We start from the raw sequence: 14794 nt of genomic DNA, 5'->3' as shown, positions 1-14794 counted from the left end.
TCTAAGATAAGAAGAAGAGACTTGATACACTGGAGGGAACTTTTAACTGCAGGGAAACAAAGACTTCTGCTACTCAGCAATTACAGTATTTTTATTGTATACACACATGATTTGGGATCACGTTATGTCTCTCATGAACCCACAAATTGGGAAAGAGTCCCGTAGACTGACATTTAATCAACTCACCTACCCATCTTTTGATGAAGCCATTCATCCCTTGACACACAACTACAACCCCAGAGCCACTTACAGGAGGTTCAAGCTGACTGGATGAATGACACATCCCTCAATGACATCATCTCTAGCCCGCAAGCACCTGGGAAATCGCAGGGGTCACTGTTTCACCTAGTGTGGAGAGCAGGCTGATCCCAATCTGGATTACATGACCCACCACCAAACTCACCATGTCTGAATTACAGCACTTAACCTTCCAGTTTAACTACTCCAGAGCTGCTAGGTAATTTCTAACATTTTTACACAGAACCTGCTAGTATAAACTGCTGGTAAAACAATTATTTGCTAAATATAATACTGATATGTTTTATACATATTGTAACACACACCTGAAGAAGTCCCCACAGCCAAAGTGTTGTGCCTCTTTTCTTTTCCATTCTACGTGGAATGCTTGTTTCTTTGCAGCCTACACATGCTACAGTACATACTCAACATACTTAGCCTGTTTCCAGAATATATTTGTTCATAAACATTTTGGGAGTTAATTTTTTTAAAAGGGCATCAACTGAAGTTGAAGTATTTAATTACAGTGTTGCACAAATGGCAGTAGCCTCACTACAGGAAAAAAAACAATAAGATGTACAGTATATGCACTGATCTGTTCACAAAGCAAAAAAAAAAAGATTGGACAGCATGCTGCTATCCACGTTATGTACAACTAAATTGAAACATTGAAAAATCAGTGTTGAGCACAAGTGGAAATGAGAGAGTTTCAAAATTTCACGTAGCCAGACAAGACCAAGAAACTAGGTGCAAGCCTACAGCTGACTTTCTCACTGTGAAGCACCCAAACCATTCTCACCTGCACACGTTCGTGTGTGGCATCTGATCAGCATCCCTACCAAGCAGGCGATTGATTTTTGCTATCATATGCATCAGTTTGAGTGCAGATATAACAGGAAAGGTATTAAATGAGAAATAAAAAAAATTAAAGTTAGTATTGAGGCATGGACCCCGACCAAAACACAACGAAAACGCTTAACCATAAAAAAAAAAAATAATAATAATGTGCGAATTATGTGACGATTGTTGTAACGATTACGCGTCCAGTGAATGAACTTATTTGGTAACAGCCCGAGCAGTGCAAGGTTTCTGGTGTTTTTTTAACGTTACATAGGTATATACGGTCTCTATAAGCAGAAAGACGACAAAAACTCACCTTTTAGAGAGATATTCTTGATTTCTGTCAGCTTGTATAAAGTCAAACGTTGCACACATGCACACAAGTACAGTGCAGTACTGTATGTTCTCCTTTCTCTGCTCTTTCTGTCCTACCCAGATCAGTTTCGTAACAGCTCCGTTTGAATTTCGTGTTCAGCTCCTTATTGGGAAAACGCACTCCATGCTTGAAAGAAAGTCAGTTACAGACCAAAAGTATTCTCGATTCAGTTTGAAAAATAATGCAATCGCTGCATATTAACTAACATCGGGTGTGTTTGTCTCCAGATAAATGGCTACAGTACTTTGTAACGTTTCTAAAAACAACAGGCGAACACTTCAAAGGAATTCACAGCGCAATAATTTGTAAAAGAAACAAACTTTTAAATGATCGATTTAAATAATTTCATTTTTTGATAACTCGATTTCCACTTTAACCCTCCTGAGCTGCTTTCTATCAATAATATGCAAGCGAATAATACAATTTCCTTTAAACCTAGCACCTGCTATTAAATATTACCGAATGCTAAAATAAACATGTGGATACAGTATTGTACGACGCTTATGACGATGTGTATAATGTATATGTGCAGTGTGAACGGTAATGTAGATCAAGGAGGTACTGTATGAAACAAGGTTTCTTGTCTTCTTTGAAGAAACTGTAGGACGAGATTCACTAATTAAATAGCTAAATATATTCAACATCTGTGGTGCCGGGCTCTTCCTAATACTGTACTTGCAGAATTCTGAAAAGAAAATGATAATCCTTTTAGAGGTGCCGAGAGATTTTATGGCAAAGCACTGAACTCAAAGTTTACAAAGATATGCTTTTTTGGTACTTGTGTGAGACCAGAGTTCTGTAGAATATTTGCATAGATGTGTTAATGATTTGTTCAGGAGTGTTAAGATATGCTATTCACAACAACAGGAAGATATTTTAAAATCACACACATCGCACACATTTAGTATTTTCAGCTTATGTTTATAAATCTGAACTTAAATAATATTTTTGATGTTCGGTGCATCCAGTTTTTCATCCAAGTGATGTTTTAGGAAATCCCCAAATGGCTGCATATGACTGCTTTCTTCCCTTATGGAACTCCAGAGGAAAGGATAATTTAGATTATTCAAACCAAGACAACATTCTTCTGAGAGGAAGCCATCAAAACTGGAGGGAACATGCAAACTCCTCACAGACAAGTACCTGAAAACAGAACGGAACCTAGGACCCATTAATGCACCAGTTCTGACCACTGTAATAACGCTAATAACATCCTTGCCACCTCTACATAAAGGCATATAAGACATGGCAGGAGAGAAGTGTTTTTTAGACCTAATAACATCTGACCTTCATGGACATGATTACAGCATTACTGGATACTGTTAATATCCACAAAAAGGGAAAGTACCTTGTTCTTTACAATTGGCTTTTCATAATAGACATCTTAAAAGATAATGTTTCCTTTTCTTTGTAATTGCCATTTAAAAAAGTATTAAAACGTGAAATAATCAATTTTATTATTCTTAAAACCATTAGAATTTATAAAATAAAATGGAAAAATTTAGAATTAGAGTTTGAAAACAAATTATAAATTATAAAATGATGTTTTTATTTATCTGTATAGCAGGTATTTATGCATGTAAAGTATTTTAAATACTAGAACATAGGTGGCATAATCCTGGCTTGAGTGTACATCTTCAGTCTTGGAAGGAGTACTTGATTGAATACAAGGATGCAAAGGAATTGGCCAAGTTAAAATAATTCCCCAAATCATTGAGAATAATCTAAACAATAGTTCAGGAGGGTAGCTGCATCAGCATGCGTAGGCTGCAAAGGAACAAGTAATAGGTTTATTCCATGCTGAAAAAAAGAAGAAAGAACAACGTTTCGGCCGTGAAGCCTTCTTCAAGCCTTTTTTCAGCATGGAATAAACCTATTACTTGTTCCTTTGTAATCTAAACAATTCTTGATACCTGTTCTCAACCAATCAATCGATTGGTGAAGCCTAACAGCCCCACCTGCCTTATCCCAGCTTTGCAACACTTCTTTGCAGTTTTTTTTACAATGCCAGTAAACAATATCTGGTGTCACATTTCTGTCCTCCACACTTGCCACTACTACACGGCTTCCCAGCATGTCTCTTTTTACTGGCTCTGGACAACCTAAATCTAGTTTTTGTCCTATATCTAACTTGCCTTTTTTGTGGAAAATTTTAGAACGCAATGTTGCAATACAATTTAACAATCACATCATTGCAAACAGTCTCTTTGAACCCTTCTTATCTTGTTTCATACAGTTACACAGCACAGAAATTGCTTTTAGTGAAGTTACTAACAATTTTCTTATGGTACTTTAGCAGATTCCAGTTCTCTATTCTATTTCTCCTTGACACTGTTAATCATGCCATTTCACTCTTGTAACGAACAGTTCTTTCCGGACCCTATGCGGACGACACAATCCAGAATCGCGAGGAAACAGTAGGAAAAAGATCATGCAGGAATACAGGGATTAAAAACAGGGGGGCGTGTCCAAAATGCGCTAGTGCACGGGGAGGTGTGGCCGAGGCAAACAATCCAAAAGTAATCCAGAGAGGGAATCCAAAAACACAAGAATAAGTCCATAGCCAGGTGATCGATCGATCGATCCATCCATCCATCCATCCATCCATCCATCAAGGAATTAAAAACATGAACCGGGTCGGAACCGGCGGACAGGGAACGGGACCAGAGATTAAAACCTTAACGGGACCAGGCGCTTCCGGGTCCCGGACTCGCACGATACGGAAATCAGATGCAGAGCCCGGATGAACATCAGCGCCTGGCTTTTAAGGTGGACTGGGAACACGGGTCAGGTAAACAGAATTAAATCCAAAGTGAAAGAGCCGGAGCGCTCTTAAGGAGGAGGGACTACAATCGTGAAAGCTCTCCTGTCATGAGACTGGATTTGGAGGTCACTTCACTCTTAAATGGTTCAATTCCTATCTGACTCATTGCTGACACTTGATTTCTCTTGGGTGTTTTACAGTAGTTCCCAAGTAGGATTGTTAAGTCTGTTGAACAAACTCAATATGTTCAGAATTAGGCAGCCAGAATCCAGACCAGGTTGCATGCAAGTGATCACATTACGCCTGTCTTGGGTTCCTTGCACTGGCTTCCTATCAGGTTTTGAGTCAACATCAATATCCTAATGCTCACCAATAAGGCTTTACATGGCTTGGCAACTCATTACATAATTTTGGCATCCAACTCGTCTTCTACATGTCCCTCAAGCTCATTTATTTTCTATGGGTGACAGGGCCTTCTCCTACGATGCCCCAAAGCTCTGGAATTATATCCCCAAGGATATCAGATAGTCACCTACCCTGAGTGTATTTGAATCAAATCAAAACCTTTCTTTTCAAGGATTTTTCTTAATAAGTTTGTTGTGTGTGCTCTTTTGTCTAACATCTGCTGCCCTTCTAAATACTACTACTACTACTTCTCCATTCATTGGAAGTTTCATTTCACACCTCTCTGCACCCATTCTGACTTCACACCTCTTGATTGGCCTCTCTTTCTGTCCCCTGCTCCCGCTTCTCACTCCTCCTCCCTCTCAACCTTTGTTCTCCCGCTACTTTACCTTTGCCTACTGCCCTGTCTCTCTCACACCTGAAGAAGGCTCCACGGCCGAAACGTTGTGTTCTCTTTCTTCTTTTTTTCAGCATGGAATAAACCTATTACTTGTTCCTTTGCTACTACTACTACTACTACTACTACTACTACTACTACTACTAATAATAATAATAATAATAATATAATGATTATTATTATTGTTCTTATTATTATTAGAATAATGTACTCTGGTGAACAATGGAAAGATCTCTTCTTTCAGGACACGACGCAGAACGGTGAATTAAAATAGGATAAGGCCTCCTCCTAGTGGTAGATTGTATGATGACACCTGAAATCTGAAATAAACAGGGAATTACTCTTAAAGTTGACTATCTGTTAATAAATGGAGCAACCTCAATAAAAAAAAATGTTTTAACATAGTGTAACACCAAGTGTTATGATGCTTCTAATTTAATTGATAACGGCCAGATAGTAAAACATAATACTTAGTGCGCAGTCTCATTTATTATACAGTACATGTACAGTCTAATGCAGTATTTTGCCTCTGGGAATGAGTTAAGTCGTATTTTAGCCTCACTTCTTAAAGTAACAAAAGTTAAATGCTAAATTAGTTAAATATTTTTGTTTCTTCAGTATTTTCTAGATAATGTAGTTCAGAGTAAATCTCCAGGTTATGAATTTATGCCTGTGCTCTTCTTTTGTCTTATATTTGTTTCTTAGAATTCACAGGGAATCGTATTTTGTGCTGCTATGCTTTGGCAAAGTGTACATCAAGTTTTTCAAGTACATTTCCTTTCAGCGCTTCTATCACACAGTTAAGGAGGCAGGAGGAGGATAGGACTGGTTCTCTGATTTAATCTCATTTTATATTCATTTCATTTTCTAACGTCTGTATGAACCACAAAGTGAATCACAAAAATACAATAAAAGTCAGCATTTCTTGTCTTTTTGTTTAGCCAACGTGACTAGAGTATTTCAGGGCAACTGAAACTATTTCTGAAATTCAGTCTGAGAAGGAGAATGAGTGAAAGTTCATATGAAAAATATTAATCTTCTCAAAGGAATATAAATGCAATTTTATTATATTTTTAAGAAGTATTTCACCCTTCTTAACATCACAGCCTTAAATAGAGTATTCTGGAACTCTTCTGGGCAGTAGTGAGAGGTCTTCTGGATTTTACTCCATCTAAGTTCTTCAATACTTTGCTGAACCACTTTTTTTTGCTAAAAGAAACACTTTAAACTTTGCATGGACAATACTTTTAGCAGACCTATAGATGTGGAGAACTGTATCCCTCCCGGATCAGGATTGCCCACTGGTGCTTTAGGCTTTGAGTTGATTTAAATATAATTAGAATAGTAGAGATTCAATGCAGCGGTGTGGTTATTACACAGAAACCAATCTTAAATTAAACCAAAACTTAAATTCCAGTGCTTTGATAGACTACAGTATTAACAAATTCAAGTTATTTTCCCCGCTACACAAAGGTTTAAATAACAATATTACAAGAAAACTACAAGTCAACTTTCTACTCACTTTCTTTGTCATGGTGAGTGCACTACATGTAAGCTAAGGGAAATGAGAATAATGCCTACTAAGTCTGTATTTGATTAGCCAAACGTTAGAGTTAGAGTTATGAGTATGAGGCATTTTGCCAGGCAGCTGAACTTCCACTGTGGGCGTAATAATTTGTTGTTTCTACAACATGTGAGATGCAATTCCAGAGCAAGACTGGATATGAATGAAACCTGCACATTTTCAAGTTAATCATTTAAAGTTTAAAAGTAGTTTTTTTTATATATGTGCGTCAGGCCACCATGTTGTTTTTTTAAGCAGAACCCCAATATTTATGGCTTATGTTTCACTGTTTACCCGTCTATTATGAAGCTGCTGTCCGTACCTTTGAACAAAAGTTTAAAATAGAAGCAGAAGAAGAAAAGAAAACTATTTTCTACATTGCCTATTGGCTATAGGCAAAGTTTGGAAGTGCAAAACGCCTTGCAATCCCAATGGGCTTTCCCATTTTGACAGTCTAATTAACCCAACCCATGATACCATGGCCTCTTCTTACTGCATTTCAGTGTTCATTTTTTGTGCAGTGTTGTGGTGAACTCTCAGACCACAGGAATACAGAAAAATCTTCAGTTTTGTTTACTGCAGCTGTTTTAAAGAAATCTTACATGTCTTTTACCACACAAAACTTCACTTGGAGTGACTTATGACTTACAAACTTCCTCCAGACCTGTTAGATTTCACAACGCGCTGGTACTACCGCAGCACGACAGCTGCAGAATACTTTCTTCTTGCTTTTATAGTTAACTTGTCATAGCTGTGGTCACAAATATCATCGTTTCAGCACCATCGTCAAAAATGCCCCAGAATGTGGCCATCTTATTGTTGTCTTCTTGGATCGCTGACTTGCACAGTGAAATTTCATGTACCCTGTTAACCTTACTTACTGCAACTCAGTCCCAGGGTGCAGGTGATCGTTCTGGCTTGTATGCGCACAGTGAGAACAACCTGGCTCACTGAAGTTGCGTATGCTTAGAGTGTGAAAAATAAACCCATCGAAGGTATTCCGGATATAAATGGCATTACTTGTCGTAGATCAATAAAAATGCATATTTAAAATGAAGTTTTCGGCGTTAACAGTGTAAGCTATCGAGTGCATTATCATTTGGTCCATGTTATACCAAAAAAGATCCATGTACACGCCGTTTTAGACATCACGGGTTTCGGTTAAATTGTATTCATGGAGAAGTTTAAATTTAGAGCTGTTATTTTTTCTTCTACAGCAAAAAATTATTCTGTAGTATTTTTATTACTCTGTAATTTTCTTTTACGTGTCCGTACTGCTCTTAAAGTTGGCTTGTGGAAATCGGCTCCACTCCATTACTTAGAAGTTACCATTGCAACCCAGAATGAGGGGCGTGACCCAAGAAAGCACTAGTTTTCATCTCAGCTGTTTCCGTCCCCATTTTTTCTCCAGCAGGCCGGAGGCTGAAAACATTAGAAATGCTTTCCGCTAGTTTAAGAGACTGCAAGGTAAGCAGCTCTGAAAATAACGCACTCTTTCAATTATATATTTATTATATTAGTAATATCCTTGTGAAATCATTATTTGATTCTCCCATCTGTTTTTTTCTAATCGAAATTAGATAAAAGTGCGCACGATTTTGTTAATCGAGAGCCGATATAAAGGTGAACACGATTTTCTTTGTTCTTTCACTGATGTACGATAGCTATAAAGTCTCTACGAAGTAACGTTTTGCTCTTTTTAATGTAACATCTTTGTTATCGATTCACGTTTTCGTATTAAGTGTTTAGATACTAGGGGTCAAAAGTCAGTAAGGCTCCAAAAAACAACCTGACTTTTGCCATACTCCAACTGATACTTTAGGTCAGAGTTCACCCACTGCTCTTAATCAAATCCAATTAATCGACGCACGTTTGGTCTTTTATACTCTTTACGTTTTATATTAAACTGGTGAACCTTCTGACAACTTGGGAATTTGTTTTCGAAAATTTGATTTATTACATCTTCATACATCCAGGCTAGCACGCTGATGAGATATACTACAATTTGAATTGTAGGGAGGTCTTTAAAAAGTCCTTAAAATAAGCCAGAATAAATTGTTCTTGTAACAAATCAGAGGCCAAGTGAGTTCTAGAACAAGAGTCATGCTGGTGCAGCGAGCCATTTTTTTTACAAAGAGAACATTTTTATTGGTGTAATCTCACTTTTCTTGCTGTGTAAACAAAGGTGAATCTACATCCTGTGATAATGAAATGAAACATTAACTTGTTCTTTTTAGGCATGGCAGTCTGAGGGTCTTCCTCTTTCCACTACCAGCAATGAAGCCTGTAAATTCTATGATGCCACACTTTCACAGGTACAGCACCAAAGTGTAGTTAAAACATTTCTTTTGCAGTAGCCTGGATTTAGGTGATGAAAATACTTTGCATATCCTTCAATGTTATTTTTGGTGTGCAGCACAAATGTAATCGTTTAGATTGTCATTTTATATTCGGCATGTTTTATGAACTCTGTGTGACACTGCTCACTGTTTTCTCCAATTTGTACATTCAGAGCAGCCAGATTCTCAGTTTTGATGAACACACTGAAATAAGAATTGCAGGCCTCTCTTTGGGCATTTTTGGTGTCTGATCATTTAAACTCTTCCTCAGTTGCACACAGCTAATGAGCCAGGTTCATGAAACGGGCTGTGGTGGGTGACTTTAGCATAACTTGCTTTGATTTCTAACCCTCAGTATGTGGGATGGCGCAATGACCAGACTCTCGGAGGAATAGAAGGATGCCTTTCAAAGATACATGCAGCTGACCCAAACTTTGGTATGTAGGGCAATGGGCACTTGATGAAGTTTTTTTTTAACTTTCAGCTTGACAATAAGCTAGAATTTACAGAACATACAGGGTTTAAGGTTTAGCCTTATTGAGTTTAAAAGACCTTTCTGACCCACAGTGATCCCTTGGTCAGAGGTGTGCTTGAAATATCAAGAGGATCAAAGGTCGTATATATTTGAAGAAGGCTGTATTTCTTTTATTGCAGTATTAAAATCCTTACCTCCAATAGTAGTCATTGGGATTCCTTTCCCAGGGCCAATTACTCTTTGCTTCTTGTGGAAAGTGGGTTTTTATGGGATGTTTTGGTGTTTTATGGGAGGCCAGATGCAACAGGAATGAGAGAAGAGAATCCCCTGAGTCTGAGAGCTGAAGCAAGTGGACGAGTGAAACATGTCTGGGATAATAGCATAATGAAACCCGTTGAAGCTGAGTAAGGGCCTGTGTGTAGCTTGAGAAGTAATGAAGTGATGTGACTTCACTAGCTTAAGTGTAAAAAAAAAAATTCTGCTCTTAAGAGAGTTGTTACCTCGATACTTTTGGCTTGGGGGTCTCTTTATGTGGAGTTTCTTTCTCCCTGCCACACAGTGATGGGTCATGTGATTGGAACCGGCCTGGAGCTGATTGGCACTGGACGGTCAGTCCTGCTGGATGAAAAACTGGCGAGTGCTGTCAGGAAGATGGTGGAGCTTTCAAAGTCCCAGCCCCTCACAGAAAGGGAACGGCTTCATGTGTCTGCAGTGGAAATGTTTTCAAAAGGGTCAGTAAGGGTTTATCTAATGCTCAAGTACTCGTTATTAATGTTATAAGGAATTTTGTGTGGCTTTTCTCTGGGTGCTCTGCTAGGTTAGTTGGCCTCTGGGAAGATTGGCCCTGGTGTGAGTTTATGGGTGTGTCTGTCTGTGCCCTGAGATGGACTGGCATCCTGTCCAGGGTGTTCATGGCGCTGTTGCTTGCCAAAACAGGCTCTGGCTCCCCTCCTACCCTGTATTGGATGGAGCAGTTAGAAAATAGATGGATGGATAAATTACAAAAAATATTAATCTTCACACATTTAAAAAAAAAATTTAGGTGGGTAGCTGCGTCAGCATGCGTAGGCTGCAAAAGAACAAGTAATAGGTTTATTCCATAATGAAATGAGAAGAGAGAAAACACAACTTTCGGCCGTGGAGCCTTCTTCAGGTGTTTCTACCCACCTGAACTACTTCAACCTACATCTGCTACGACCCACTATGCCTTCCTCCAAATCTTTTTCTAGATCTCTTCGGCGTTCCTTCTCTTCCTCCCTGGGTCACTTGCCCCTCTCTCTTACTAAACCAGCATTCCGTCTCTTCACAGCGATCTGCTCTAAGACCAGGCTTTCTAACCACCTTCTATCCCTTTACAGATGTCGTCGACATAATATCATTCCTAAAGGATTTCGCCTGAAATTTAATACTTTTTCTTTTGACTCTGATACCACCCAGAGTAACACTCAGAAACAATTAAAATTGTATTCTTTAAAAGCAGATCTTTTTTATTGACTCCTGTAAAGGCATTGAAAACCGTTCTTGGGCAAACCTTTTAAAAGAAAACCCATGGAATCGTATGCACAGACAAATGCAAGGTCATGTCCTTGTGACATGATCATGTTACATGATTATGATATGAGAGAGATAAGCTAGGGAGATTAAAGAACACTTTATACTGCAAAAAGTGTTACAAATAGTGTTGTCAGCATTGCAGTTCAGCTCGATGGAAGTTGGAGATTAGTTTCAGAAAACTGGACTACAAACAAAGACGGAGATTGTTTCTGCTGATTTGTTTTTAAATTTAATTATAAAAAGGCCGTCAGACTGCAAAGCAATTTTTCCAGTCCTGATTGAATCTGAATCTTTCATTAATGGGTTATGGATTTCCTGGTCGTACTAAAAGAAAGGCATTTTTCAGAAATACATGCCTCAAATATGTTAAGGGGACTTTGGTGGGAAACCAGAATTGAATATTACTATAGGTAAATCTTAAATGATTGATTACTGATGCCATTACTTTTCAGATTTTTTAATTTAAATGTTTTTAGTTTTAAAAAACATTACACAAAAAAAAATGCAGGCTGGAATCAGGGTTTTAGCTGTTGCATAGAAAATAGGAGGTTAAATATTAGTGTGAAAAGCTTCAGTTGTCTTAGAATGTAGACAACTTAAATTGAAGAAGTTAGATCACATACATTTCAGGCTTTTACTGATAGAGTAGAACAGGTTAAAGCACAATTATATCACACATACTGTAAGTGCAGTTAAGGAAATGAATGCGAAACGTTTCAGTTTGTCTTTGAAAAAAAGTTGGAATGGAACAATGAGACATTTGACTTAGAACTTGCATACATAAAATATTATAACTTTTCAAGTGGTCAGGAAAGGGGTATTTTCTAATTAAATGGAAAATAAATCAGTTAAAAACATCCTGTACCTAAAAACCTTTATTGTTCTTGTTGCACACTTCTAACTTTGACTGATAAAACCCTAAAAAATACCGTACGTCAAAGACGTCAACAGTGAGCAGAATTTTGGAATGTACACAAAGCTTGTGAATTACAACATAAAGTTATTCTCTTACTAATAATTAAAAACAGCCTATAAGTGCTTATGTTCCTTGTGCGCTGTTATAATCAAAAAGTGATGAAAAAGTAAAGAAGCCTGGTAAGATTGTGAAATGGGAGGAAACAGTGAGCTGATTGAATAAAACTAGGCTCACTTTCTAATTGAAGGCAAGTTGTCTGGGAAATGGGTCCCCAAGTGGCTTGCACAGTAGAGGTGATGTTTTAGAGTGCACTTATTTTTGTTTTCATTTATGTAAATCCCAATCCCACAGGGGAAAGCAACACAGAAGCAGTTACAGAACAGAATAGACACGTCTACCAAAGATACACTCAGAAACAGAGTGAAACATTCTTAGACAAGAAATCTCTACTGAGCTACTGTATGTCCAAGGCTTCGAGTGTAGCAGAGCCCTCTCTAAGTGCTGTTAGTCTTGAAATTTCTGGTTGAAGTGCAGGTAATGTCATAAACCAGTAGTGATGGTAATTGTCCAAGCAGAGCCCACAATTGGCCAAGTGCTGCTGGATTTGACTTGAACTGGCTATGGTACACTGGTGTGATGTGCTCCACTGATACCTGTGGCTTTCCAGGCATGATGAGGTTTGTAGTGCAGACATTTGTTGATTTAATACTGAGTGGGATTTGAAGTGGCAATTCCATAGAGTTTCTTTTTAAAAATCTTGGAAAAAATCAAGCTTCCATTAACTACTGACAATTTTAATAATTTAAGTCAATAGTAATATTACCATACATATTTAGTTCTGAAAAATGTTCTGGTTCAAGAAACATGGTTAGAAAACAGTATTGCTTTCTTGTCTGAAAATATTTTTTTAAACAATTTTATATTGAATTTGTGAAGTCCTAAAGGTCCTTTTGAAAAATGATTCCTGATGTTAAATTAAATTTCACGATACACAGCTGCTGGTGTTCCTTACCAGAACTTGATCGTGTAACATCCTGTAAGCGCAGCACAGAGCTGTACTCTTGGGGCTTCAGAGGAATTATCAAAAAAACAATTCTGGTCTTTTTAACAACACAAAGTATAAAAAACATTGCAGGATTTGAAAAAAAAGCACATATGTTTTTTAAAAAATATTAAATTCCTCAGAGATGCAGTGTTGAAAAAAATAAAATAATAAAGCATGTGGATTCTGGATTTTAAATGCTTTGGATTTAATCATTTTGATTAATTATTTATTCATGATTGACCATGATCCACTGAAGTGGATTTGACAGTTGCATAAACATTAGTGATTAGCTGATTGGGTACAGGTTATTTAATTAGTCAACACTAAAAAAGAATTTAAAGAAATACAAAAAAGAACCAATTATTTCTGCTTAACAAGAGAAAAATATCATCCGTATATTGGAGGCTAGACTAAATCAGATCACTGTCATTTAGGGGTACAACAAATGAATATTTTGATAATCGATTATTCAGGCAAAACGATTCAACAATACAACTTCATACACTGTGGTGCCTCCGGGGGAAAGGTTTATGTAACTGAGAAAAGTACTCACACCACACTTCTCTTCTTTAATTTTCGTGGAGTTTTTCTCCATTTCTCCAGTTCATTCATCTTCCAAGCCAGTCCGCAACCCGTTCTGTCAATCCTTTTTCAGTCCGATTTCCAAAGTCCGTAAAGTATCACAAATCAACGTCGTATCCAAATCACAAACCGTAAACCATAATCCTTTATTTTGTCCGTTAATCTGTTATCCTTCCACTATCTCCTCCAAAACTGATTCACCTACTGGCTTCTGCACTGGTTCACTGTTTCCAGGGCATATATATTTTTGTTTCCTGATGAGACATACCTGTGTCTCGTTGTTTTTCGGAATAAGCCCTTTCCATCTGCGGGTCAGCTGGTTTCTCTCGGCGGCCATCTTGCTCAGGTCTAAGTCGAGTATATTGAGCAGATCGTTCCTGAAATACCTATCTTGGATGACCCTTCCCCTGGTCATCTTACAACACGTACACACCTCAACTTTATGTTGTACCCGATTAATTCTGACAAACTACTCTGACCGTAGTTTAATCCTAGAATTAATCCAAAGAATGGATAGCTCATCCTGAGGGGGTGGCGCAGTTTGTCAGAACACCGCTCATGCCACCGAACGCAATGGAATGCTAATTCAACCTTGCATATTCTGCCTGTTACGGTTTTATCTTTTGTTTTAAGAAAATGTTCAAACACATTGCTTCTTTTTGCACTTTCCGCTAATATTGCTTTTTCATCTTCAACCTGTTCTATTGTGACGGCGCTATAGCAGCATTGCTGCCCTCTTCAGGTTAAGTCATTAACTTGCTGGAGGTTGGAGGCCCGTTTGAAAATATAAACAAAAAATTGACAACCGAAATATTTCTCGACCATTTTTTATTGTCGCCAATATCGAATAATCGTTTCAGCCCTACTGTCATTTTCTGCCTGGCAATTTCTAACCCGACAAGAGATTATTGCCACAGTACGTCAATGACAGGCCATGATCTTGGCAAACATGAGTAACAATGTCTTGCCAAGATCGACACACAGTCATGCTCCGTCTTTGTGATCATGTTGGCCTTGACAGTTCCACTGCATCAGAAACATCAGGTCACAACACCCCACACATCAGCAGTTCAACTGAGGGGAGTAATCTAAACAGTCCTCATTTGCAGATCAGGTGACTCATCTTCAGTGTTCACTGGCACGTTGGTCACAGGTTAGTGGCTTGTGACTTTCCCAATAGACCCCCTATGGGTCAACTCTTTGAAAAAACTTTTTCTAATGACAAAAATTAATCAGCATAAAATATTTACCCATTATGTTAGTGCACCTACCATAAAAAATAACATTTTCATGGTGAGAA

At 37.9% G+C, this 14794-nt stretch overlaps 2 protein-coding genes and 1 long non-coding RNA gene across 4 annotated transcripts in view; 2 read left to right on the top strand and 1 right to left on the bottom strand.

Moving 5' to 3' along the window:
• Positions 1-1410, bottom strand: part of mical3a (microtubule associated monooxygenase, calponin and LIM domain containing 3a) — a 140843-nt gene extending 139433 nt beyond the window's left edge. Inside the window, exon 1 of the mRNA XM_088647014.1 lies at positions 1394-1410. The gene's annotated coding sequence lies outside the window, so the exon portion shown is untranslated. The remainder of the gene's footprint in view (positions 1-1393) is intronic.
• The window catches only part of LOC148654577 (uncharacterized), a 157901-nt gene that overhangs the window by 62217 nt on the left and 80890 nt on the right, over positions 1-14794 (top strand). The window lies entirely within an intron of this gene.
• ttc38 (tetratricopeptide repeat domain 38) overlaps positions 7907-14794 on the top strand; it is a 20108-nt gene continuing 13220 nt past the window's right edge. The window contains exons 1-4 of one of the 2 annotated variants that reach the window (XM_088647008.1): positions 7907-8050; positions 8821-8898; positions 9278-9359; positions 9957-10128. In XM_088647008.1, coding sequence (XP_088503134.1) covers positions 8021-8050; positions 8821-8898; positions 9278-9359; positions 9957-10128 — 362 coding nt within the window. In that variant the 5' untranslated portion in view covers positions 7907-8020. The remainder of the gene's footprint in view (positions 8051-8820; positions 8899-9277; positions 9360-9956; positions 10129-14794) is intronic. The other variant, XM_088647007.1, reaches the window with a different exon arrangement.

Source organism: Lepisosteus platostomus, chromosome 9 (assembly GCF_059453375.1).
Source record: "Lepisosteus platostomus isolate fLepPlt1 chromosome 9, fLepPlt1.hap1, whole genome shotgun sequence".
NCBI classification, from domain to species: Eukaryota; Metazoa; Chordata; class Actinopteri; order Semionotiformes; family Lepisosteidae; genus Lepisosteus; species Lepisosteus platostomus.
This window is presented reverse-complemented; position numbering and strand designations above follow the sequence as displayed.